This window comes from Mycetomoellerius zeteki, unplaced genomic scaffold, assembly GCF_001594055.1.
Source record: "Mycetomoellerius zeteki isolate Tzet28-1 unplaced genomic scaffold, Tzet1.0 scaffold322, whole genome shotgun sequence".
NCBI lineage: Eukaryota > Metazoa > Arthropoda > Insecta > Hymenoptera > Formicidae > Mycetomoellerius > Mycetomoellerius zeteki.
In genome coordinates this window covers 28,231-56,099 of record NW_017257308.1, presented here as the reverse complement: position 1 = coordinate 56,099, position 27,869 = coordinate 28,231, and the positions used below count along the sequence as shown (strand labels likewise).

At 28.5% G+C, this 27,869-nt stretch overlaps 1 protein-coding gene across 5 annotated transcripts; it reads left to right on the top strand.

Moving 5' to 3' along the window:
• The first annotated feature begins 307 nt into the window (after positions 1–307).
• Positions 308–27,869, top strand: Klc (kinesin light chain). Of its 5 annotated transcripts, none has more exons than XM_018451806.1 (8): positions 308–771; positions 11,183–11,549; positions 13,743–13,908; positions 14,189–14,889; positions 18,960–19,163; positions 19,282–19,293; positions 20,015–20,137; positions 20,375–20,624. In XM_018451806.1, exons 2-8 carry the CDS (start codon positions 11,208–11,210, stop codon positions 20,525–20,527), a joined length of 1,701 nt encoding a protein of 566 aa, XP_018307308.1. In that variant the 5' UTR covers positions 308–771; positions 11,183–11,207; the 3' UTR covers positions 20,528–20,624. The 5 variants fall into 5 exon arrangements, with proteins under 5 accessions (XP_018307308.1, XP_018307309.1, XP_018307306.1 ...); XM_018451807.1 differs by lacking the exons at positions 308–771; positions 20,375–20,624 and adding exons at positions 4,784–5,115; positions 27,395–27,869; XM_018451804.1 differs by lacking the exon at positions 308–771 and adding an exon at positions 4,784–5,115.

Sequence of the window (27,869 nt, the reverse complement as noted above, 5' to 3'; positions counted from 1 at the left end):
CAAATTGAATGCAAAAGTAGTATAAGTAATATACAAATACAAAGAACAAATTTGCAAATATAAAGAACGGTCTTTAAAAGGCATGAGAATTGCGAGTAATTGCGTCGAGTAATCGCGTCATGAGAATCAGCCCGTTTGTTCGCGAGCGCAGTCAGCTCTGCGCAGCGGAGGTCGCTGCAGTCGCGATTTTACGCTCCAACAGAATTATCGCGCGATAATTCCGTACTGTAATTTATCGCGTTCCCCAAAGCATCGTTCCGTCCGAATTCTCGAGTGTCGCGTTGCCGCGCGCTTTTCGGCAGCCGATTCGGCGTTCTTGCTCTAAACTCGTCGTAAACTTGCCGGGTATGTAATGCTGCGTGTCGTGGTCTGCGCCCGAGCCTCGCCATCTTTGTCTGTCACCGTCATCGTCGCCGCCGCGAGAACGGTCTCGCAGAACGTGGTCCGGATGCTCGCCGACCGTCGTAGTATTTTCGTCGTGTGAGAACTATCGTGAGTTTCTCCGTTCCAAACCGCGAACGTTCCAAGATCGATTCTGCGTGAAAATACCGCGGTTTCTCCTTCTCGCGCTTCTCCGGCGTATCGGTTTGATCCGCGAAAGAAACGAAGAAGCTGCACTCTCCCCTTCAGCGAGGAACTTTCGCAGGACCTTTCAAGGACATTTCCGGGACGTCCCAAGAATTTCTTCGGGGCATCCTGGTGGCATCCCTTCGCCGGTGGGATGCTACATTGAAGCGAGCGGTGGCAACCTTGTTTGGACCATTCGCAGGAGTAAGTACGAATTGTTGTGTTGGAGTCTAAATTGTATCAAGAGTTTAATCAGCTGGTACAAGACGCTGCTAGATAACAGAAGACGCGATTCAATTTATGTCGACGAGTGATTTGAAATGAACAAATGAAAAGATATTATATAAGAATTGTTTCTGTCTAATTATTAAATAAATAAACAGATATTGTAAGGTATAATTTTTAGGAATAAGAATACGGTTCTGCGTGTTTTCATATGAAAAAAAGTAATTATGCACCAATTGTCGTAAAAAAGGATTTTTTCGTATTAAAGTGTCTTAAAATATAGGAAAATGTAATTATTTTGACGTGATTTATTTTTGTATACTATAATCTGGGGATTTTAACTTTTAGAAAGTATCCTTTCCGATGAATATTTTGCAGTTTCTCCGATACTAATTAGTTCTGATTGATATTATTGATAAAAAAAATATGTCTGTCTTGGCAAACCGCAGGTATATCAGGGAAATTAATCAGCTTAATTTATTTCCGTCGACAGCGGTAATCGCGGAAGCAGAACAGAAGGTTAGCGACCATGACGTTGACGAACATCACTGTTTTCGACTACCTTTTCGAATACTTTAAGCAATGTAAAAGTTGCAGAATGTATGACAAAATTTATTAAATTGAGAAATTAAAAACTAATTGATCCTTGTTTCTCTTTGAAAGATTAATGAAATATGTGTGACAATACATAAATAATGAAAAATGCATGCGCGCCACTAATTCTTGTGGAAAAGTAAACATAAAATAGAAAATCCTTGTAAAGTTTCAAAAAATATTTTATTTTTTTAGATTTATTCATTTTTTTTTAGAAGTTCGATAAAAATACTCCGAAGGTCTTAAAAAATCCGAATGTAAGAATTAAAATATTCAATCGTACATATATATTTGAAGTTTTTTTTGTAATATTAAGTTTAATGTAAAAATACTAATAGCGACAATAATTTAATTTCTATTTCTATATACATCTACTACTACATACATCTATGTCTTCTATTTTTTATCTCAATTACAACATTTAATAATTAATTGTAAGGAAATCGTTAAAATTAATTGATATTAGATTCACAAATTATTAGTGAGACGATATATTAAAACTTTAAAATTATTTATAATAATATATATATAATATAAATTTATTTCTCATTAGATAATATTGAAAATAAATATGAATATTTTTATTGGAAAACATTTAATTTGTTTGATAAAACAAAATTTGAATTGATATTTGTAATTATTAATTACAAAAAATTTATTGACATGCTCATTATTATTATTACTAATTAATAATAAGCATGTCAATAATTTTTTTAAAATTTGTTAAACAATTAAAAGTCAAATAATTTCATTATGTCAGTCAATTCAACTTTTTAAGAAGTGAAATTTTATGAATAAATAATTATCAATGATTATTGACATATTATTTTATTAAATAGAAATGTTTTTATTTATTTATTAGAGTTTGAATAATACTTAGGAAAGCCTTTTTGCCGATTATCGTGAAATTATTTTGCTATACAATTCTAAAATCCTTTCTCGTCCGTTCCGAGTGAAACTTAATAAGACTTTTCCTTTCTCCTCGTTATTATAGTTGTTCTGCTGTTATTTATTATGCACTTTAATTTTTAACTATTACATGTATGGTTCATATACCTATCACTCGATATTTAAGATCAAGCTGTATTTATGAAGTAATTTCGTTCGACGTAGGTAGTAATAGTTCAGTATGTTATTTTAAATTATGATTTTAAATTATGAATTATGTAATTATCAAGAAATACATATGCATACTTGAGATATTATACATAGAATAATATTACATAAAATGTTTTATTTTACTTATATAAAACATATAATTATCATATATTAAATATATATCTCAATATATATTATTTGTATGGAGAATATAAAAAATAATATTGAATATTAATGTTCTTCTTAATAAATAATCATATAACTAATAAAAATATACATGTAAAATATTATAAAATGATTAGACAGATACATTGGATAATTATATTATTATATTAAATAATGATATATATACATATATATATATGTATATATACATCTAGAATAATCTGATATGTTCGGTTATCATTATCATTAGAGTAAGTATGATATGGGTGAATTATAATAATGTTTCAAATTATCCATTTAAAGCTCAAATGCATCCCTATATTATTAAATTTATATTTATGGTTATATAATAATAAATATTGGTTTGATATTACTTAATGTTAATTAACATTTTATAAAACTCATTATTAAAAAATTTGTTCAGAAAGTATTATCTTTATCAAAGCCAGGTTAGATATCTCTATTTTCAAGGAGAAAAAACTGGAAGATCAGCGTCTCTTATCAAATGTTTTTAATCATCAAATGTTTTTGTCAATTGAAAAATGATTTTCTTTACTGTACTATGAAGTACTTCTTCACTGTACTGTTGTACTGTTTATTGCGAAAAATATCATTAGAGTTTTGATGATCGAATTCACATGATCGAAAACATCCAATCTGTTTATTCTATATTTTATTACAGTAGTTTATTAATTTTGTATTTTATTTATTCCTATGTTTAATTATTCATTATATTATTATGCATGTCCGTTGAAATGTTATAAAATATAATGATAATCATTCTGATTCATCAATATATTGAAATTATATGGGAAATTATACAAAAAATATGTGGATAGAATATTAATAAAATAAGTTTTTTATTTTCGGACAATTCGCACTGATGCGATCGATCCCTTATTTAATTACAGATGTTACGATTATCGAAAAAAATTCTAAGGGTTTAAAATTACACATTATTATTGCGCAAATGTTTTCTTACATTTGATAATTTTATAAATTATAGAAATCTGATATGAAATTTCCGTGAGAAAAAAAAGAGCAATATTTTTGCATAGCTCTACGCACACTGCATTACTCGATAATAGTGTATTATCCTGGCTCAGTCTGTCGTCATCTCGTGAGTCATCGAATGCCAGTCACAGCTGTATTCTTTAGTAGTCTGGGATTGCAGAAACAGACTGCGTGGAACTTTCTTACCGCTCCGCAGATCTTGAGGTTTGCTCTCATTCGCTTTGCATTTGCGCGATTAATTTTCAAATAAACTTCACATACCAAGTATTAAAAATTTTTATTAATCACAGGTCATTTATGTCTAAATTTTTATTATCAATTATTGATATTTATTGTATTAACAATTAATACGTATTAATAAATAATGTAAGACAAATTCTTTGATGAAGATAGTCAATTATCATAATCTGTTTTAGTGGATATATATATATATAATCAGATAATATAACAATTAATGATATATTCAAGAACGATGATGTTACTATTATATGACAAAAAATATTTGATTTGACTTGCATTCATTTTTACTAATGTAGATTAAATTCTGTAGAGAGTTAATTTACTCTTTATCTTTTTCTAATGTCCGTTTCTAATATAGGTTAACTTAATTCACTCTTTACCTTTTTTTTAATTCTTAGAACTGGAAAACGATAAAAAAATAAGTTAAGCCAAGATTAAAGTTAATCTACAGTCTACATTGATAGAAACGGATATAATTCTTAGAATTAGAAGAAAATAAAAAGTATAAGTTAAATCGAGATTAAAGTATCTGTGCTAGAAATGAACATTTAAAGTCGGTATTCATAGTTGATTCTTATTTCAAGACCGTCTTAAGTAATGTCTTAAGATGCCAATGCGGCCCTCTGATTGGTTCATGACACCTCAAGGCAGAACTTAAGACGGTCTTAAATATAAGATCTGACTATGAATACCGGCCTAAGATTACATGAATCTTAACCTGCATTCCTACTGCGGTCTTACGGGGATACGATTTGTGCACCCTCTTTACGCAACCCGACTCTATACGGAAGAGCATTGTGGCGCAGGCGTTGTGCATTTTCCATCCCCACTGACGCTCTGCACCCTTTTCGAGGTAGGGATGGGGTTGCTACGGGGGTGGAGGTCTTCAGTGAGAGACTAAACGTGATCCCGCACGGTACGGTCACCGTAGCGATCGAAAGTACACAGTGTACATATACCCTCCTTCCCTTCCCCGTAGACGCAACACGCATATTTATGTATATACGCGACGCATATTTGTACACGATCTATATTTTTGTACCAACGATAATATAATTAGATGACTTTTTTGTATCGTGAAATACGTCCAACTGGCAGAATCATTGTGTATATATACACATATATGGTGCATGAAAAGTGGTAGAACCGGCAGAGTCCACCGTTACCGATGGGTAGGACGGATATGTCAAAAACGCTCAATGCTTATAGAATGTGAGTAGACATGAAAAATCTACAATATCACTTTCCTCTTTTTTTTTTTGAATAATTTTTTCATAATTTCTCTGTGATTACTTGGAGTGATAAAGTGGCTCAGATTCATAATATTACAATTGTGTCGTGAAATGATGAGATGTATTTTTGAAGAGAGAAAAACATTTCTTTTACAAGCCATAATAAAGATTTTTTTTGCCCATACAAGCAATTTTGCCTTGTACAAGCAATTTTTCAAACTCCATACTACCATAATTTATACATCTTCGTTTTAACGATATTATCTACGTTTTACCTTTCTTCATTCAGTAAAGATCCACGTATCTATTTCATATTAAGTGTAAAAAATATAAAAAATATAACAGAAGCAGACAAATTTATTAATAAATAAGGAATTGGCAAAATGGCTGTAGTGATTATGGTTGTATGGAAGATAGCTCCAGCGGCGAATTCAACGGTAAGAGCTGTTGTACGTCTTCAAGATTAGGTTTGACTCTGTCAGGTTCAATGATAAGAATCATTCATATCCGATTGCCATGTAACGGACTTAGAAATTGCACCAATTGTCGTCGGTGCCAAACATCGATCGGCGGTTCGCATGGCGTCGCGACGTTATCGTGCTCATCTGCGATAGTTCAGAGCGCAATACTGATATACGAAATTTCCGAAAACATCTTCGAAAATTCATATCTGTTCTGAAAAGATTCTTATTAATGTTAATGCGTAACATACATGTAACGTACATGCGTAACATACACTGAAAGAAAAACGTCGAAGTATTGTGAAGCAAATGTTACTTACGAAATTTGATTGTGATGACGAAATATACATTTCTGTGAAATATATCTTATTTCTGTGAAATATATTTCATTTCTGTGAAATATATCTCATTAATTGCAAAAAGATAAAATAAATGGCTTATTTGCTAGGAATAAAATTTTATTTCGCCCGTATTTAAATAAATATTTATTTCAGTGAAATAAATGTATTTCTCACAAATATATTTTTAGATATCTTTTTCTCAGTGTACACTGTTTATTTAATTTTTAAATCTTAAAACGTCGATCAATATTATGTAGGTTTTTATTGAAAATATGTTTTGCTTTGGTGTTATATCTGGTGCTTAATTCGATAAAATAATTCAGTTCGCAACAGTTATTTGATGCTAAAATTCATCCGAGCCTAGGTTTTTTTGAAGATTAGAAAGATTAGATAATGTTAACATTAATTTATCAATGTTGTTTTGTCACTAGTTTCTGTCATAAATATGTAAGTAAAAGTTTTGTTATAATTAAAATTTTGTGCCGAATTTATTTTAGATTACATTCCAAGAGATATATGTTGGTTCAATATGTTTGTATATTGCGTTTTCGAAATTGTCATGTATTAAATTGATCAGTATAGCTAGAAAAATTAGCTCGTGTTAAACTATAATTCATCTAATTTATCTCTTGCTATATAAAAAGAATTTAGAATTTTATATTAATATTGATTAATGTCAGTGATTACAGTCCATTACTTTAAATGAAATTTTTCCAATTTGAAAACTTTAAATTTATTTGTGGAAAGAAACGGAAGATACAAAAACATAAAGTAAACACATTTAACATATTAAAAATTATACAACAAAAGAAATAGATCCTACATAGATCCAACTATGATTTTTGAGTGATAAAATTTTCTTTATCTTTTAATTTTGACTATTTTTTCATTTATCTAATATTGGCTCTTATAGGCATTTTTTTGTACTTGATATTTTAATTTTGATAATACTTTTAGAAAATAAAAATTATTTTAATTGATATTGAGCATTATACTATACTCCAGTATTGAATTTCTGACTATCTACGTCTGGTCTATTACGTGTTAACATAAACACGCAATGTAGCTTTGATATTTTTCCTCGTATGAAATAAACTGTTTCGAAGATCGGGAACGATGGCATGTAAAAATAAATTAATTTAAAAGTGGTAAGATAATGGTGTCATTATTATAAACTAGTCTAAAAGTATATTAAATTGAGCAAAACGTTTTTTCTGTGATACTGCATTAATAAAACGAAAGAATAAATTCAATTAATGAGCATTTTATGAGTGCAATAGTCACACATTAATTAATTAGACTCAAGTGATTTTTTTTACTGTTTTTCCGTATTTTTTTAATAAAAAAAAAAACGAAATTTTATATCATTTAGTTCTCGAGTTTTATAAATTTGCATTTTATCTTTATTCCATTTTATATGATCTATAATTTATGTCAGAGTTTAGGATAAAATTCTGTTTATCGTTTTATTTGTATTATGTCATAAACATGTGAAAATTGTAATACGAAAAACAATTAAGGAGTCAAAATATACTTGTATGTATAAATAAGTACTTGTATAATATTCTTGTATGTATAAATACACATATAAAAGTACACACATCAAAATATATACGCGACATATAAAAATATAAATAGAATCTACAGTTTTATTCCGAAAGCTGATGTAAATTATAGATCATCTTAAGTGGACTTTATCTGTACGTACTTATTTTTATATATACTATATAAATTTCAGTATAAAATTTGAAGCTTAAAATTAGATTGGATATATAATTTAGTCTATCTCTCATCCTTTTGTGTTCATATTTATATTCTTATTCATTCTTTCTTTCTATTTTTTCTACATTATAACTGTAGTTATCGATCTTATCATTGTCGCTACTTTTCCTTTTTTATCTACTGATCTTTTTACTTTTATTCTATAACTTCTGATAATTTTCAATGACCCTGAGATGCTTTAAATTCCTATAATATTTGTAGAATATTTGCTTTTTTTAAATAATGTTTTAATAATTCGTTAATTTTCCTTTAATTAAAATTTTATCCAGACTTGCTATAAAAGGTATAACTTTAAAAAAAAATGAAAATACGTATTTTTGTATTTTTTTACTTGTCCTTATTAGCTATTTAATTACAATTGCTGCAAATTAGAAATAATTGTATATTGACATAAATCAATCTTGTCGATATGCGATTTTTTATTTACAATATTAAAATAAGATTAACGTGTTATGAATATATTATAAGCGTGTAAGTGTAAAATATGGAACCGTAGCAAAAAGCAGTTCAGAACGTATAGTATAGTAGCTATAAAGAAAACGATTATGTACAGGTAAATAATTTTATTTACTGTTCCGACTTTTCACTTCTTACTAGCCTATCCTACAAAACTTGTTATAGAATATTTTTTAAGATTGTTCTATGGTTTCGATTTATGATCGTTAATTTCTTCTTTATACGTGTTTCAATTTATGGTTTATACATCAGTTGGGCGATTAATCCAGAGATATAAATTCAAGGCAGATTACTTATATTAGTCTCCATCTTTTATTGTCACTATTTCGAATGGTTAAGATCGTACTGATCGCAACTGGTTGAATAGCGGAAGTGTCAGGATCAGACAAATGATCTTGTTGTGAGGTCACCAGACCTGTTTTACTGACCTTGGATTGTTGGGGGAGGTCAAGATTTATGAGTGCGTGAAAATTTAACTTTGTCTGAGCTCTGAGAACAGTAGTTAAGGTACGATTGTCACGTATCATTCAAATTGATGTATCTGTTTAATTGGAATGCTTTTTAATTATCGTTCCATAATAAATATATTTAAGATAGTTTTCCAAACGGACGGATAGTTCAACAAATCGGCAATAAATGCAAAATAATAAATTGATTGAAGCTATAAAGATATTGTACGATTGAAAAGACTATTTAATTAGTTATTTTATAGTTTTACATCAAAATATCAAATTCGAAAGCATTGTCTAATAATAATACACATCTTATACGATACGTGCAATATCGATTACAATAAAGTGTTTCACAATTGATCTTCAAGAAAAGGTGGTCTCTCTTGGCCGGTATCGATTATGCAGCAGCGACGCGATCGTTCCTCTTCACCATCGAATTTCTAGTCGCGCTACGGTTCTACAGACTGATTCATAAAAAATACCGTAGTAAGAGAACTCAATTGTTTTATATAATTGAAGAGAAATTGTAAACAGAAAATTTTACGTGAAATCTTGATATAATTGAAGTAATATTTTTAGATTGATTATTTGATATTTCAATTATTACATTGAAAAATTTAGGCGAAATCTCTTGATATTGTAAAGCGATTCATAAATCCGTGACTATCGGAATTCGAATTTTGAGGAGATCTAAAATTATAAGTTTTGGATGATCGACGAGAGATTTTTAATAATTGCAAAGCTATGAAATATGTTTAAATTGTTCCTTATATTTAGTTTCTGTCTCTCTAGTGTTATTTATATAAAATTTTAAACATTCTTTTATCTAAGTTTTCTATATATTGATATATCTATTGATTAGAAGTGCACTCTATTGATATTTTAAAACTTATTTTCTACATTTTTAACGTTTATTGAATTATATTTATTGAACGTTTATTGTAACATTATTATTGTGCATATCCACATAAGACATTGCATTTTTGTTACATTAATATTTTGTACGTCAAAGAGTTAAGCGTTCCTTCAGTATTACAAAGTGATCTGTCATTAGCTTATATCTTTGCAACATTTATAAGATTTTTATCATAGCCTTTCTACATTTTTATAAATTTATTTTTCTCTTATCTTTTTTTCAATGTTATATACATTTTTCAATAATGTTATATAGATACATTTTAATATAGAACAAGGTATAGGAGAAGCAAAAAGAAAGAAACGTGCCATTGTCTGTAATTTCACTAATGGAATTTGTCGTGTTGGCCTTTACTGTTATTATATATATTTATATTGTTTTTTTTTTTAATATTTAATTATTCACTTATATACAATATATTTGTTTAAGTTTATCCAAATGTCGAAAGCTAAATAGTTAGAAACGACAAATGAGAAAAAATACAATTAGAGAATAATCTATAATCGCAGTTATTTCTTTTTTATAATTTTTGTAGTTAAATAATATTTTATTCTATGCTATTCTAATTTATCCTATTATATTCTATTCTGTCCTACATTCGCGATTCTCTATATATATTTTTGTTTAAATTAAAAATTTTGTTTGTTTTGAAATATTAGTTTTAATAAGAATCTCGTGTTTTGCTATTTGATGGAATAGATATAAATGTTTTATTGTGCACAGTGTTATAAATAAATAAAATGTATCATATGACGTTTGAAATCTGTCTTGCGGAACTCTGAATTTTTAAAACTTTTTAATTTAAAATATTGGTTTTAATTTTTGGTTATATATTATTATGGTTTTAATTTTTGGTTATAATTTTGTTATATATTTATTATTATATTTTGTATTTTCTTTTATAATATAATAATATTCTGATTACTTTACGATTATATAATATAATTCTATAACAAATTCTATACCTAATGAAATTTGGAAAAATAAAATCTTTGTTTAATGACATGTAAGATAGGGTAATATATGTATATTGAGTTACGTCTCTGAATGAATCGCTCTGTATATGTATCCGATTCTGTCAGAATCGCGAGAGCGCCGCGTACCGCGATGCGCCGGCGTCAAAATATTGAGCCGACAGTACCGCGCGTTAGACCAGCACGTAGACAGCTTCAACGCGGCCCTGAAGACATGGGGTAAGTCCTGTCTCTTCGTCCTCGTCTTTCATTTTGCTCGCGACTTGCCCCGATCGAGTGTCCATCGCGTGCTCGAGTTATCATTATAACGATTCTCCTGCCCTCGGGATTTATGAGACCTCGCACTTTCGGCTTTCCTTCTCTGCGGCGGAAGCACCTTGGCGCTCGTCGGCCATTTTGTAAAAATATATAACAATGGTGTATATGAATATTTGATATTTTATTGTAAGGTACCTAAATGCGTAGGATGAAATATTTTATTGACGTTCTTTTTTAAAAACTAACTACTATTTATTCTTTAAAACACAAAAATTAACTGTTTATATATTTGTATCATATTGACTATTTATATTTTGCAACAGAAAATTTATACATTTTCTGTAGAAAAAGAAAGAAATCTATTTGTTTTGCAAATATAAATTTGCCCCCTTTGTTTCTATTTTCAGTAAAAAAATTGAGAACATAGGCAGAATGACGGCGATGACGCAGGAGGAAATTGTGGCTGGAGCACGGACCGTCGCACAAGGTCTGGAGGCTCTCCGAGTCGAACATGGTGGTCTGCTACAAGGCCTGCAATCTCAGGACGCGCCTGCCGCTCGGGACAAGGCTAGTCTGCTTTCTAAAATCATCGAGATGATCGACCTGGGCCTAGGCGAAGCGCAAGTGATGCAAGCGTTAGCGAGTCATTTGCAGATGGTGGAAGCAGAAAAGCAGAAACTAAGGACGCAGGTGAAGAGGCTGTGCCAGGAGAATGCTTGGCTCAGGGATGAGTTAGCCGGTACACAACAGAAGTTGCAAGCGAGTGAGCAAGCCGTAAGTTATTTCCGACGTTATTAATTCTAATTCGTTAACATAACATGATTTTATTAAGCGAAAATCAACCGATGAGATTAAACACACATAAGTGAAAAATGCCATATTCAGTCAAGGCGGTTCTTCGTGCCTAATAATATTTCTTATGAATTTAATTATGAATTTAATCTTAAAACAGTCCTAAACCAAAGCTGGAGTACTAATATCACAAATTAATTGACAAGCAATTTAATGTTCTTGATACAAATAAGCATCTTAGAAAGCTGTTAATAATTTGATGCTAATATTAATTTAATGCTATACATTAATTTTATATACAGGGTGTTTCTGCATACAGTGCCAAAACTGCTACAGCGGTTTCAGCACATGAAAATAAGTCGAAAATATCTAATAAACATGTATCCGATTCCGAACGATTTCGAAGTTACGGGGTATTGGCACTATAATTTAAGATTTTTCGCAATAAATTATTTACAATTTTCAAAATGCTTATCAACATTAAATTATTAACAGCTTTCTAAGATGCTTATTTGCATCAAGAATTGCTTGTCAATTAATTTATGATATTACTACTCCAGCTTCGGTTTAGGACCGACGAATAATCAGCGCACAGTTTACTTGAATTAGAAATTGTATAAATTCACAAGAAATGTTATTATAGGAACGAAAAATCATCTTGAACACATATGATACTTTCGTTCATATATGATAATAATTTTATGTGAATATATGTACAAATAATTTAAGTTGAGATTTTAAGAATTTTTCATAAATATATGTTTTGCGTTTTAATCTTATTTTTAATATATTAGTAGTGTATTATCTATTAGCATCAAGTATATATAAATGTATTAAAAGCATTAATGCTTTTCACAAAAAAGCTTCAATTTTTTCGAAACTTAATTTGGAATATAATTAAATATATTTTGATGTTTTTTTCTTTAACTTGTAAAAAAATAAATTTTGCAAATTATTTCATACGTTTTACCTACGTCTTAGAATTTCACAGTATTTAAATAAAATTTGTTTATGTAATGAAATACTTTATACAATTTATTCCACTTTTCGAACACGTTTTTTGAAAATTTATGTGGTCGAGAACGTGCGGAGAGTGTTTAAATTTAAATTGAGCATTTATAATTACCGTGTTTGGTGATGACATTCAACGTGTTGATGCCACCGCGGTGTTCAATCACGAGCCGTCACTTATAAGTCAAACAAAAGTGACTCACGATAACAAATCGTTTTAAACAAAGCACATAACAATTAATCCCCTTTTAGGAGAAACAAATCAATAAACACTGGAAACGCGTCGATTTCTTTGCAAAGCTGGATTCTTTCAAGCTTGTATCAGATGAAGACTGAGATTAGATTTAAATTTAACCAATCAGAAGTAAGAAAACTAATATCAAGTTTAATGAATTTTTTGATTAGTCAAATTCCAATTCAATCTTAATCTTATCTGTAGTCTAATGCCGGGCTTTAAAAGAGCAGCTGTGAATAAAAGAATCGCACAGGAGTGGACTGCAGGATCTCGAAAGCAATAGTGCGTTATAGTCTCAGTTAATTCTAAACAAAGCAATACGCGAACGAAAAGTGCTCATTCCTTTTATCGCCGTTATTCGTGGAACGAAAAGTATTTTTGCGCGTTTGCAATCTCCCTTGCAGCTTGCTCCATAGCTTGCAAAATGTGTATCTGCATAAGATTTTTGCGACGTGTCGATCGAAACTCCGTTGCTTGGCCAAATATTGGAAGTGTACCACATTGCAAAATTCTGTGGTCCTTACTTAAAATTAGTTTTGTATATAATGGTCTTTTATTAAAATTGGTGTCGTAGTTCAGACTTTTATCACTCCTAACCTTTTTAAAATCTTCTGTCTCTCTCACTCACTCGCTATTTACCTACTCGTGCGTTTATTACTCTCTCGAACGCTGAATAGTAAATGATTTAAATGAGTCTTTAGTGATTAATCATAGATATATATATATATTATCTTGTGTCTATGATTTATAAGAATCGTAATACTTGAAATTTTCGACAGGCTTCTTCGCACACAGATGTGAAAGAAAAATTTTTAGTAATGAAAATATTAATAATTGGAAACATCTTTTTTCTATTAATAACTTTTTATTACAACAATTCGTTATTTTAATTAGTTGCAAATTTATCACATTTGTAATGTATTTCGCAGGTTGCTCAATTAGAAGAAGAAAAGAGACACTTAGACTTTATGGCCAGTATGCGACAATACGATCCAGATCCATCAACAGAAGATGAAAATGCTAAGGATCGACCAAAGGACGATCCTGTGGTGGATCTCTTTCCTGATGATGATACGGATGATCGCAACAGCAAATGTAAGTCTTTCTATCTTTGAATTATTACAAAATTCGAAAATTTCTGAAATTGAAATTTTTATAAAAATGATTACTAAAATTTGTACAGTAATGCAAGTAATTTAATAATAAGTAGAAAATCATAAACGAATAATAATAATTGCGATTTAACTAAATTTTTTTAAATTATACAAATAAAAAATTTTAAATTATTACTTTTAAATGAATTAAATGCGAAATAGAACTACGTAAGTATTGCATAGCTACTTCTTCAACAAAAATTTCTATTGTATTTTTCAAGCTATATCTCCGACTCCGCCCTCGCAGTTTGCTCAGCAAGTGAATGCTGGCTATGAGATACCGGCACGCTTGCGCACATTGCACAACCTGGTGATCCAATATGCGAGTCAAGGCCGTTATGAAGTGGCGGTTCCTCTGTGTAAACAAGCTTTGGAAGATCTAGAAAAAACCTCTGGCCATGATCATCCTGACGTGGCAACCATGCTTAACATCCTCGCTCTCGTATATCGAGACCAGAACAAATATAAAGTGACCGACGCTCTAGCGATTCGAGAGAAAACGTTAGGTGAAAATCACCCCGCGGTAGCGGCAACGTTGAATAACCTTGCAGTGCTGTATGGAAAACGAGGAAAATATAAGGAGGCTGAACCCCTATGCAAACGAGCACTAGAGATCCGCGAAAAGGTACTAGGTCGCGATCATCCAGATGTAGCAAAGCAATTAAATAATCTGGCACTACTGTGCCAGAATCAAGGCAAATACGAAGAGGTGGAGCGTTATTATCAGCGAGCACTGGAGATCTATGAAGTTAAGCTAGGCCCGGATGACCCAAACGTCGCTAAAACGAAAAACAATCTAGCATCTTGTTACTTGAAGCAAGGAAAATACAAGGATGCTGAGGTGTTATACAAGCAGGTGCTTACTAGAGCGCATGAGAGAGAATTTGGCGCCATCGATGGTGACAACAAACCGATTTGGCAGGTACGAATCACAATCCATGTTGAATGCCTATGTCTATCTAAAAGCTGCGGACAAGAAATTTTTGAGCCGGTTTTTAAAAATCTTTCTAGAAGATAAAAATATGATAGCTCAAAGTTTCCAAAGAAGTGTGTATAAAAAAAGAGCATGATTTATGATTTATTCACTGTAATTTCCTTCGAAATAATTCCTTTTAGAATAATGCAATAATTGCTCAAATATTTGTAATATGGAGATTTGTTCCTAATAAGTGGTGCTATCTAAAGACAAATAAGATTTCTGGAACATTTTATTTACAAATGTATCTATTTAATTTTAACTTGAAGTAATTAAATAATATAATTGTGATATATACATATATAAAAATTTGAACTATATTTGTTGTAATTAAAAGTAATAAATAGTTACAGGATTTAAAATTAATGATCATTGAAAACTAAAGTATTTTTATATAGCAATCTTCTTATACATACTATCACTGAGAGATTATTAAAGATGTCCGGTCTTACGGAAGTTCGCGTGACTGTTAAAATGTGATTAAAAATAAGAAACTGGTATAAAGTACTAATTTTATGATTTATTAATTTTGTAGACACGTGTATACTTTTAAAACTCAAAATATTCGATTTTTATTTAAAACTAATTTAATTATTGTTTGAATTTGATTATTAATAATAGGAATGATAACTGTAGAGAAAAAAATTGTAATTTGGCGACAATACAAAATATTATAGCATCTCAAGTATGCATATTTATTTATGCAACATTTATATAAGAAAAAAATAAAAAATTTATTATTGTATTATCTAAATATTTGTGTTAATAATTGTAATTTTTTTATATTAATTGTCGATAATCTGTGTTATCGTTCTTCGATTATTCCCGGACTCTCCGGGCTCCAATGATTGTCACGAAAATTTGTCCTGGATCAACCATCTTTAATAGTATCTCGTCGGTGATGCTGTAATACAAGAAATAAAATGAAAGTAGGAGAAACTGTGTTTTAAACCTACATATATTTTTATTTTAGTTAAAATTTTTTAATTTTTATTTAAAATTTTATTTATAAATAGTGGATATTTATATAAAAACAATTTGTTACTTTTAGAAATAATATCTTACCGTTTTGAATCTACCATCGTTTTTAGCAATTCCATTCCATTCAATGGCACCGTCCAAATCAGACCTAAGTCTTCTCTGGAAATGAGGTTTTGAAACAATAATTTTTCCGGAATTAGGCCAGCATTTATAGTTTATATTTATATTTAAGGCTGTCTTAAATGCAAACTTAAAATGTCATCAACCAATCAGAGGACGGTATTCATAGTCAATTATATCTTATATTCAAGATCATCTTAAGTATAGTCTTAAGAAGTCACGAACTAATCAGAGGGCCGTATTAGCGTCTTAAGACATTACTTAAGAAAATTTTGAATTAAGAATGAACTATGAATACCGGCCTTAGATTGTTATGGGCTTTCTACAATAAATCATTACCTAAGCTTTAAGTCTTAAGCTATAAGAAATGAACTAATCGATTATTCTTCTCACATTCGACTGTGATTGGTTAATTTCTTATGATTTAAAATTTAAAACTTAGGTAATAGCTTATTGTAGAAAGCCCATTAGATTAATGTTCATCCTTCAAGAGGGATCGCACGCGCGCGATGCATGTATCAACTGATATATGGGACCTACAGTGTTTAACGCCGGCTCAATGGTGGTGATATACTCTCAGTGGTTTGTCATTACTTTCCGAGCGATCAAATCAAATTTTTGTGTTCTGGGTGGATTTGAACTGTGAATCTTCAGCATAGAAAGCAACCGCGCTATGTTCTACGCAATAATCGCCACGTTTTTAATAATTGCTTTTAATTTATAAATTGTTCATAGATGCAAGGGGTAATTGTACTTAGGAACAATGTATGTTATATCTAAGGGCATAAAATAAAACGTAAATTTGTATGAAAGAAATAACTTTAATTCTGTCGAAGTCTGCTATAATTAAACTATAACTATTAGTAATAAAGATACAACTCTTAGAGTAATTCAGACAAATACGCCTCAATGCTGAAAGTGCCTTACTTCTTATAGATATCTTGTAAACTAGAGGTAACAATCAAATATTTATTTGTCCTCTCCCCCAAAAGAATATTATCCTAATAAAAGTTAAGAAACAGGATATGTGTAAAAACGTTAATTATACATTCAACACTGACAATAATTATTTTAATAACAGATTTTTTGTAAGATTTTAAGACGAAAATTCTAATACGGAAATGTCGAGAAAATAATAGTTTTTAAATGGAAAAAGAGTTTAAAGATTACGAATGATGGCTAGAATTTCGCGAGTTAAAGGAAGGCAAGGTGATAAGTGATAAATTCCACGAACTTCAATAATAATGAATTATTGTACAAATATGAGTTTCATTAAGAAATTGTTTCCGTTTATTCGTAACGAATTTATTGTAAAAATAGATCAAAAGATTTAGGTAGTACGTGTTCATTAGAATATATTTTAAATAGGTTTTACAAACGTATTTAATGTTATAATCATTTAGAAGAAATGTATGTAAAACCAATGTGCTGCTTGAATTAACTATAATCTGGAGATGTCTTATAAACAATATTGGAACAAATTATTAAATAAAATCAAAGGAAATACAATTTATCATTTGTTAAAATAGTTAAATCCAATCCAATATATCTCCTCTTTTATAACAAATATGGGAAAAATCAAAAAAGCTCAACAAAAAATAATGTAAAATTTTTTTCAAAAAATTTTTTAAAAAACGTTACAAAATAAAACGTTATAAAATAAAATTGATTTTAATAATATTTCTGTCTTTCTTTATTTTAATCTCCTTTGTTATTATGTATAATTATATATAAAAAGTATGTATAAAAAATAAGAATAAAATAATATATAATTCTGATTTTATTACAGATTTTGATAACACGTATCAGTTATATATGAGCGTGTTTATCTAAATTATTCTACAGATCTTTTTTTATCTAAAATATCTTTAACCACACGCACACACACACACTACTTTCACATTCATTTTATTTAGATTCAATATTCTTTTCTTTATTTCAATGCATTGTAATAACCTACGCAAAAATAAAAGTATAGTACTCAGCATTGTCCTGAACATGTTAAAAGTGTCTTCAAGTACACGTCTCTAGATATAACACTTCAGTTTAACAGTCTACGCAAAAAAAGGTAAAAATAAAAATGTACCAGCATCACTTGAAGATGTTAAAATGTCCCCAGGTATACGTCCCTAGGAACAACAATTGAACAGAAATCAAAATGTAATTTTTTAAATATATTAAGTAATAGTTGAAATTGTATAGAATCATATGGTATATTTGAATGTCTTAAAAGATTGGGGAACAAAATTATTGACAGAAAAAAGTATAAAGAAAATTCCCAAATAAGCTTTTGTCGGTAGAAGCTAATCGGCCGCACAAAATAATTTAGATTAAAAACAAATAACAACTGAAGTAATACAACTGACTCGCCAACATTAAAAATCTCATTATTTTTAGAAACATAATCAGTCTAGACAACATATCCTTAGGTACCATAATCATTTTCCTATCAAAGATAACCCATATCTTTTATTACATTAATTAAACAAAGACACAAAACTTAAATATGCTTTCTCATTCAATATTATCAGGAAACACGGTAGTGTCTCGGTGCTAAGACAAAGCGTAACGTTATAAGACAGAAATATTTACTCATGATAATAACTTAGAATGTTATATTTAATTGAACACTATAAAACAAAGAAAAAATGTCAATTAGCATATAAATATATTTTAAAACAAAATTATTTTTAATAATAAAAAATATTCTAAAAATAACCAATAAAAGAAAATATAAGATTAATTTGTTGAAAAAAAAAATAAAGAGTAGCATTATAGATTTATATTTTATATTATCTGTTTACAAATCTGTACACACAAAAATCATATATAATTTTTAATTTTATTGAATTCTTGATGAAATTCTTTGAAATTTATTTAATCGTTTTCTGATCATTTTGTGATTTCTATTTTAGGTAGCTGAAGAAAGAGAGGAAAATAAGCACAGAAACAAGGAAAACACACCATATGGCGAATATGGCGGTTGGCACAAGGCCGCGAAGGTGGATTCTCCTACCGTTACTACTACTTTAAAGAATCTCGGTGCCCTTTATCGAAGACAGGGTAAATACGAAGCTGCTGAAACGCTCGAAGATTGCGCTTTGAGATCTCGAAGAGAGGTAGATAATATTTGTATTAACTCTTTTGGTAAAGAATACACAAGAATACAAGAATTATTATATACATATAATTGCAAATAATATAACTAATAATGTTTCTTACATTTCTCACACGCAGCACGTGCAACAAGTGAGTAAAAGTTTCTTAGCACTGTTCTAGAATCTTGCATGATTTTTGCACATTGCAAAGTTACACAAAATTTATTTTCTTTGTTTGTTTAAAATATTTTGTTTTAAATATTTTTTAATTCTAATTTGAATTAATATAATGTTAATTAATTAATTGCCACGTAATAATTAATATATATAATTAATATACATTGAACAAAATTCGTGATTATATGTTTCTTCAAGTCACACATGTATAATTCATGCACAAATAACATTTTAACAATTATACAATTATTACAATAATCAATTATAAAATAAAAAGACCTGTCATTAAGAGAGAAAAATTTCTTTATTAACTTTAGAATGAATTTATGGTTTGAGGCATTGGCAGTCAAAATGTTAAATAAAAGATTATTCTCTTTTTTTAGCTAGACTTTTAGAACAATTCATTTTTTCTTCTTTTCTCTTAATGTGAAAAGAAAAAGAAGAAATATCAATTGTGCAAAAAAACTCAACTAAAATAACCAGGCCTTTAAATGTTTAGATTAAGTATTAGAATCACATAATAAAATTACAAATTAAAACTAATAAAAAATATATATGATATAAATAATATATATATGAAATAAAAAAAATATGTATCTCATTAAAAATAATATATAAAAATTAAAGTTTGATTTAATTAGTTACAATAATATGCATTTGTGTAAAATAATTTGTTTTTATTTTTCTCCTTGCAGGCATTAGAACTGGTGAGTAAGGCACGGGTGGTACAGACGCTGTTAGGCGATGACAAAAGCTCTACCAGACGTGGCTCGCGATCCAGTCTGGCTAATAGCGAACATGAACAAAGTCATGAAGAGGTGAGTTTTCTTTCTGTCGTTTGTCATTTCGACGTATAAATTAGCCGTATGCACTTCCGCATGCTATGCAGTAGCTGACACAAACACTTATAGCCGTCTACTATCCTTTTCTTCTTTCTTTTTGTTCTTTTTTTCGTTTCGTCGTTCGTCACGTCCGGCACAACCTGATCTGACCGAATTCTGGCCGAATCTCATCGGCGACCGCACTCGCACGCATACGAACGCAATCGAACGCAGGTGAACAGTTCGCTGCCATTGGTGCAAAGGGCGCTACATGAAGGACAGTCAGCGGCGAGCAGTGGCCAGCACCAACATGATGCTAGTCCTAACAAACCCGGGTTTAAAAATAAGATCTTCCAAGCTTTTGGCATTCACTCGTCATCTACATAAGCCGGGTGGATTCCATTTTCCGTTTCTCGTTAGCTTCTATTCCGCTTTATTGATTCGTTAAATCCGTTCTCTTCAGCTGCGTATCCTATATTTTTTCTAATAAGTTTTATCTATTCTCTTTTACTCTATAATGCTTTCTTATAACATTTGTCTCATCTTAAATGCAGAATATATACATACATACATATGTACATATGTGTGTGTGTATATATATGTGTGTATATATATATATAACGTATTATAGCTAAAGAGAACAGATATATTTCACCGTGCTTTCATTCGTTTATCAATGATTTTTTAAGTACGATGTCACTGAATAGATAGATGTATTTCTAGGGTGAGCGAAAACTCTAAAATATATTCTTTTAGAATGGCTACGTTTACACCGTGCGTTTAGTCCGCGACCTATACAATAGGTGTCTTTATTTAATATACAGGCTAAACAAGGACATCTATTGTATAGGTCGCGACCTAAATGCACGGTGTAAACGTAGCCAATGATATAACCTGTAAACAATTCATATCTTAATCGATTAATTTCTATCTTTTGATATTATGAAATAGAAAACTAGTAAATTTAATATTATAAAATGGAAGCCTGATAAAATTAAAATTAATTGGTCAAATTTGAAATTATCAAAATATTAAAATTAAGAATATTAAAATGAAGTATTAACAAGATTTATTTTAGTCTCTGTACTGACAATTATTTTATAATCTTTTAAATTAAATGAAATGGCTCATCGTTACTTTTTTATACAGATTATAAAAGAACGTATTTAGAAGAATATTGAAATTAGATAGAGTGGAAAGTGTGTGAGTTTATATGTGACGCAAAAACATAATACCGCGTAATGCATATCTAACAATAAGTATACGTCCTGAATGTGCTCCGAATAGAACATCTAACTATCATGTGATAAAGCGTGACATAAATATACCCTTCCAAGTGAATCACTTAGTGTAAAATTATATGTTGGATTCTCTTTAAATCATTAGAACATTGATGATTAAATGATTAGAAAAAAAAAACATTGATAATTTATTTTAAGAATTTTATTCATTCAAGATAGTTTATAATTATATTTGACACACATTTTATTGTACACTTTGCAAGACTATTTATCATTATTTCCTAAGATGAGCAGAAAATTTTTCAGCAATTTTTTTTAGAAGACAAGATATTAGTGTTTGATATGGCATTTCTCTTTATTCATTACAGACGCAAATTAAAAACTTTTTTACGTGTTTTAGTATTATATGTAATTACAGGGTATAATTATCGTTTTAATTGGAACACCATATATATATTGCATTTACGTGAGACTAATTTTCCAGATAAAAGTTTACTCACTTATATCGTAAATGTAAGAAATAACTGGACCAGCTAATCTGTCATTTTATGTAAAATATAGATGACAAATATAACAAACGATAAAAAATTATTAAATGGCATAATATTGTAAATATTCGAAAATGTTATGTTAATTGAAAATGTAAAGTTTTTAAACTATGAAAAACATCAAGAAATTATACTCGTATTATTAAAATAGGAATATTTTTTCGCTAAATATACGAATATTTTTTATATAAGGATATTTTACATCAAATTGGATCGAAAAATGCGAATTTTTTGTTCTTTTTCTGAAATTTTTTATTCTTACACATAATATTAAGATATGTATTTTTGTCAAATTTTAACGCTATAATCATAATACTTTTTGAGATATAGATATTTTTTAATTTATGCAAATTTTGAAGTCATGATACCTTTAGAATGCTCTAACTTCAAAACAAATGTTTAAATAACGTATAACTGTTGAAAAATATATATTTAAAGACTTTAAAAAATTTTTTAAAGGGGTTAAAAATTATACCGTTGAAAGTTAAAAACCGTTCTAAAGGTATTCGGAATTTGTGTAAAACTTTTACTCCTCGAAAAACATTATATTTATAGCATTGGAACTTGATAAAAATGCATATTTTAATATTATGTATAAGAATAAAAAATTTCAAAAAATATTTTTTTCTATTTAATTTGACGTAAAATCATCTATAATGGTATCTTAAAAATATTAGAATGTATTAAATCTAATTTGAAATATGTAAGGCATCATTAATGCCTTCCAATTTTGAAGCATTTTTACGCATTTCATTAGATATCTATTTACTATGATTATTCATGAAACATTTGAAATTATATCTTTATTGATGAATCTAGTATATGTTAAAATTTGTATCTAAAATTGTGTCAATAAGGTAGTATAATCAGTATTGATTTGATATGTATTTTTCTCTATACTTCTCTTTTTTTACGTAAACATTTTATAGTAGGGGTTCAGTCATTTTCTTATATTCATGATTTACACAGAGATTGCATCAATCAAATATATTCGACGCATTAATTTTAACTGAAATGAATGCAATTAGGAGGATTAGTATATAAAAACAAAAATATATATATTGATAAGAACTCAAAAATATAAAGAAATCTAAACATAATGAGAAATCTTATATATTTTATTTATCACACGTTATGTAGTCTGATCTAAAAACTTTTCTTCTTTTGTCCTAAAATGTGTGTCTTCTTTTTTTTTCTTTTTTGCCACAAAATCGATGAAATTACGCACATGTTATTTAAAAGTAATATTGTGCAAATTGCAACACACTTTGCTTAACTATATAATGCACTATAGATTCGCAAAGCAAATCGTAAAAAAAAAAGAAACTAAGTATATTAATGATTAAAAGGCCTCGACTAAAATAAGAAAAAAACTATGTAAAAAAATGTTATAAATCTAATAATTATGAAAATATATTCCGAATTTTATCCAATTTATTATTACAATTACATGCATATGTTATGTATTTATTACAGTATAAATTGAAATATAAATCGGAATATAATTCTTTAAAATTTATCGGAAAATATATTCTAACGTTTTAAATGAAGTCAAAATTGGAATACATCGAGAAATATTGACGATATATTCTGATTTTTCTTTATTTTATTTTATAAAGAATTTCTCCAAGTTTGCAATGCAGTGACACATATATCGCATGTATCGATAAAAATATTTACGATAGCACGAAATATACTTTATTAGGTATTTTACGTTATAAACAAATCGATCTTGAAAATTTATCGCCATATAACTTTTAGCGATATCTTAATCGCAATTTATGCGCGGTTCGAAACCAGATTGCAGCAATTTCGATTCTTAAATATATAATATCTTGAAAATATGAGATAAGATATCTTGAAGATATATTTTATTTACAGCGATAGATATATTTACATAATTGTATAGAGAAAAATAGATTTCAAATATAATTCGGACATAGATATATATCGAATGTATTTGAAAACTGTATTAGAAAAAATGTCAAGTTACAATTAAAAAAATATATTCGAAATATATTTGAATTATGCTTGAAATGTATTTAACGGTGGCACAAAATGACGTAGGCGATATTTCTCGTAAGATCTCAACGGTGCATGTAAAAAAAAGAAAAAATTAATGTTTGTTGATTTCTGCGTTGCGAGATACCAAGAGTATATGATTTTGATTGAAAAAGAGATATGAGTTTTATATGTATATTCTACGAAGCGACATATAGCACTTAATATGCACACATTCTTTTTTAGATAGGATAATTTGTTACGTAAATTAATGATTATTTTATTCTCGATTAAATTAATAGGTTAAAAATGATGAAGATAGTGCCTTGAGATTTTAATAAATAATAAATAAATTATTTTCAAACACGGAGACTTTAATTTATTCTTAATTTCTTCTCCATTGATATTTCGAAGTCATTACGACTTTTTTTATTATAGTTAGTCTATGAAGAAATGATAATAATAATGTATATAAAATATTATAAAACATTATTTTTTATAATACTTTTAATAATTATGTGTTAAATCAAGATTTTAATTAAGATTAAATTGCTTCTGAAAAAAACGTATGCATAATCGTACTTCATTTTCTTTGCATATAACTACATGATGTATAAATGTATAATATGCAACATACAGTTTCACTTTTCCATAGCTATATGTTCTTTTACAATATTAATCGATTATTGTTTTTCTATTATATACAAATATAAGATAAGATCGAAGAATGTGATTTAAATTTTACAAGTTATTTTATATCTTACATACATCAAATGTTATATAATACATGGTAAAATATGAAATATTTTGTAAACTATTTACTTTTTGATAACTTTATCTAAATAATTTTACATAAAGAATATTAAGAAGAATCGATTATGAAAATCGAGTAAGGAAAAAATATGTATTCCAATATAGAAAAAAGATTTATGTTGAAATCTATGTTACATTCTTTGATATATTCTATCTATAATAAAACTATATTGACCACAAGATATTTCGAAAATACAAACAATTTTTATCTGAATAATCTTTATAAAGTTTATTTTAGGATTTCGTTAATTTAATAACTTTTAATAATCAACAATAACGCACGCGCGCTCCCATACACACGCACACACACACACAAAGGTTTTGCAAGTGTTGTATAGACTCTATCTATTTTAGATCTTCATTTATTTTGGAACACCTATTTCGTAATCTAATTTTATTTTATAATTTTATTTTGAGTTATTTTATTAGTACACGTTTGCCATATCAGTACATATAAAATATATTTATGATAGAATATTTTTTTATTTCCATGTATAGTGTGAGAAATTGAACGAAGACAGAACGCGTAATATTTTATTTATTTAATTAAAGATTCAATTTCACATGTTCCATTAAAATGCGATTAAGAATTGAAGGCAAGTTCTAACTAAGTCCTAATTGTGTCCAAATTTTGTTCGAAAATGAATTTTTCTTGGTCTTGAAATAAATAGGTACGCTTTTAGTGCAAATAGGGCACTTGTCTCAAGCTTCTAGGCCTGAAATAGACGTTAAAAATGAGCAATGAGAAAGGGCACAAGTTCAAAATTCGTAATATTTAAGCTTTGAAAAAAATGAAATGCTAAACCCTGCTAAAATGTAGAAGCTTCTTTGATGAGATTTTTAAATGGTTAAACCTAAGCAACCAAAAGAGATATTTTAATAGCCAGTACTTTAACACCAATATTTCCAAAATTATTTTTTGTAAATTATCTCATATTGTTTAACATAAAGAGAAATAATTGTTTGATATAATTTAAGGTAAATAAGGTATGTAGTATAGTGTACCATAAAATTTATATTTTTGAGTGCAGAAAGGGTATGAATCCAAATTAGAAACCTAAATTTTTTATTCAACAGATAAAATTCAGGAATGTTTCAAAAATATTAAATGTCATTTAAATTCTCAAAAATAATTTTCTTAGTTTTTCACTGAAATTAAAATTAAACAGTTTTTTTAATACTGAAAAATTTGATAAATGTGACTCGTCCTTTTTCTGCACTCATCGATTCAATTTGTCTCAATTTTAGAATAGATGGATTCTACAATACGTTTGATCTAGAACGCCAAAAAGGCATGTAAGAAAAAAATAGTAATTTATGGAACGTATAATGTAACATGTTCGTAATGAATGGAATATTATGCATTTTTCCGCACGTAAAACTTGTGCTTAACTATGAGGTTCGTTCTTTGGATCAACTTGCGTTGTCGTTTTTGTTTCGCTTTTGGTTCTTGAGTATAAATTGAGCGGAATCCGAGGTACAAAAGACGAGGATGACGATGACATAGCGGGAAATATATCAATGCCGATGTCGAAAGGATAAATAATAAGGTGCGTATTTTTTTCGTAGAAAAAAGATTTTCGTTAAGCACATAATTTAACTGGTTGCGATTATTATTGTTTTTGTCACTTTATTTCTTTCTAGATGTTTTATTTCTTTTAAATGAACAAATATCTGGTGATAATGTTGAAGGAGCAAGTCGATAAAGATAATACATTTTTTAAAAATATACTTTTTATATAAAGATTAAAAATATATAACCAAATTGTATAATATCGGTTTATTTTTATAAATAATCAAATTATTTTATATTGAAAATAAAGGTTGTTATTGGCATATAATATCTGTATTTAATTTTTTAAAGACATCTTCTCGTTCACTTGCTTCTTCAATTCTTGTTTTCTAATAATTAATGAATGCTTTTGATGTGAAATTCATAAATATAGTGATAATAAATATAATAATTGTATCGATAATAAGCTTTAAAACAGAATGTGAATACTAATATTAGTAACTACATAATCAAGGAAGTTGCAGAAGAAGTAAATGTAAACTTGTGTGGAATTGCATGCCGAAACAATAATTGTGTATTATAATTGTTTCCACGATTTTTGTGTGCTTGCTATGATAACGAAATATAAATGCTCATTAGTTAATGTAATACTATGCGCTTCTTTCAGAGCACTGTTATTAATATTTTATAAAATAAAATTATAAATATCTTGTGTCTTTAATCACAATAGAATTGACGTCATTATTAATTCACAAATTGTAGAACTATTATAGAACAATATCATATAAAATACAGAAAACCATATGAAGTGCAAGAATATTCCTTGTAGGAATTGGGAAAGTTTCCATTAACATAATTATCATTAATTTACATCATAGTATTATAATATTTTTTTTACGTATTGGTATAATTAATATTATATTTAAAGTAAAAAATGTATATTAACGATTTAGTGATTACAACATAACTTATTATTTCTTTATGAATTTATTCATTATAGATATTCAAAACTTTAAATTACTATATTTCTATATTACTTAATTTTTACAGCTATATTATCCATAGAAATAATCGAAGACATAAGATTTTGTAATTTTTGAAACAGTTAGACTTAAAACTTGTTGCCATTCTGTTGCAGGACTGGAAGTATGCCTTTCGTGCGAAGTAAAGGAAACGTTCATTGACGAGAACTACTTTACGAGAACTACATTAGACTATAATCTCAATGTGCGAATGATAAGAGACGAAAGGAGACTCTGCATTGACGGATGATGATGTTCGGATCGTTCACAGCACACATTCCAGTTACTTCTCTCTAATGAAAAACTCACTGTTATGCGAGCTAACTTGTTCTGGTTCTAGATTTTTATTCATAGTTTCATGTGGACAATTTTACTATTTGGCATGAATTATTATTTACTACGTTCTCATTGTTTCGAATGATTATATGAATAAATCTGAAAGATATCGAGTAATCGAATCAAAATTCAAAAGGATCATAATTATTTAAATCGCGTACATTTTTTTGTGCTTTTTTCGATAACGCGCTTTGTCCTTCTAGCTAATCCTGATTAATTTCAGCTTCATAATTGCGCGTGTGATGATATAAATAT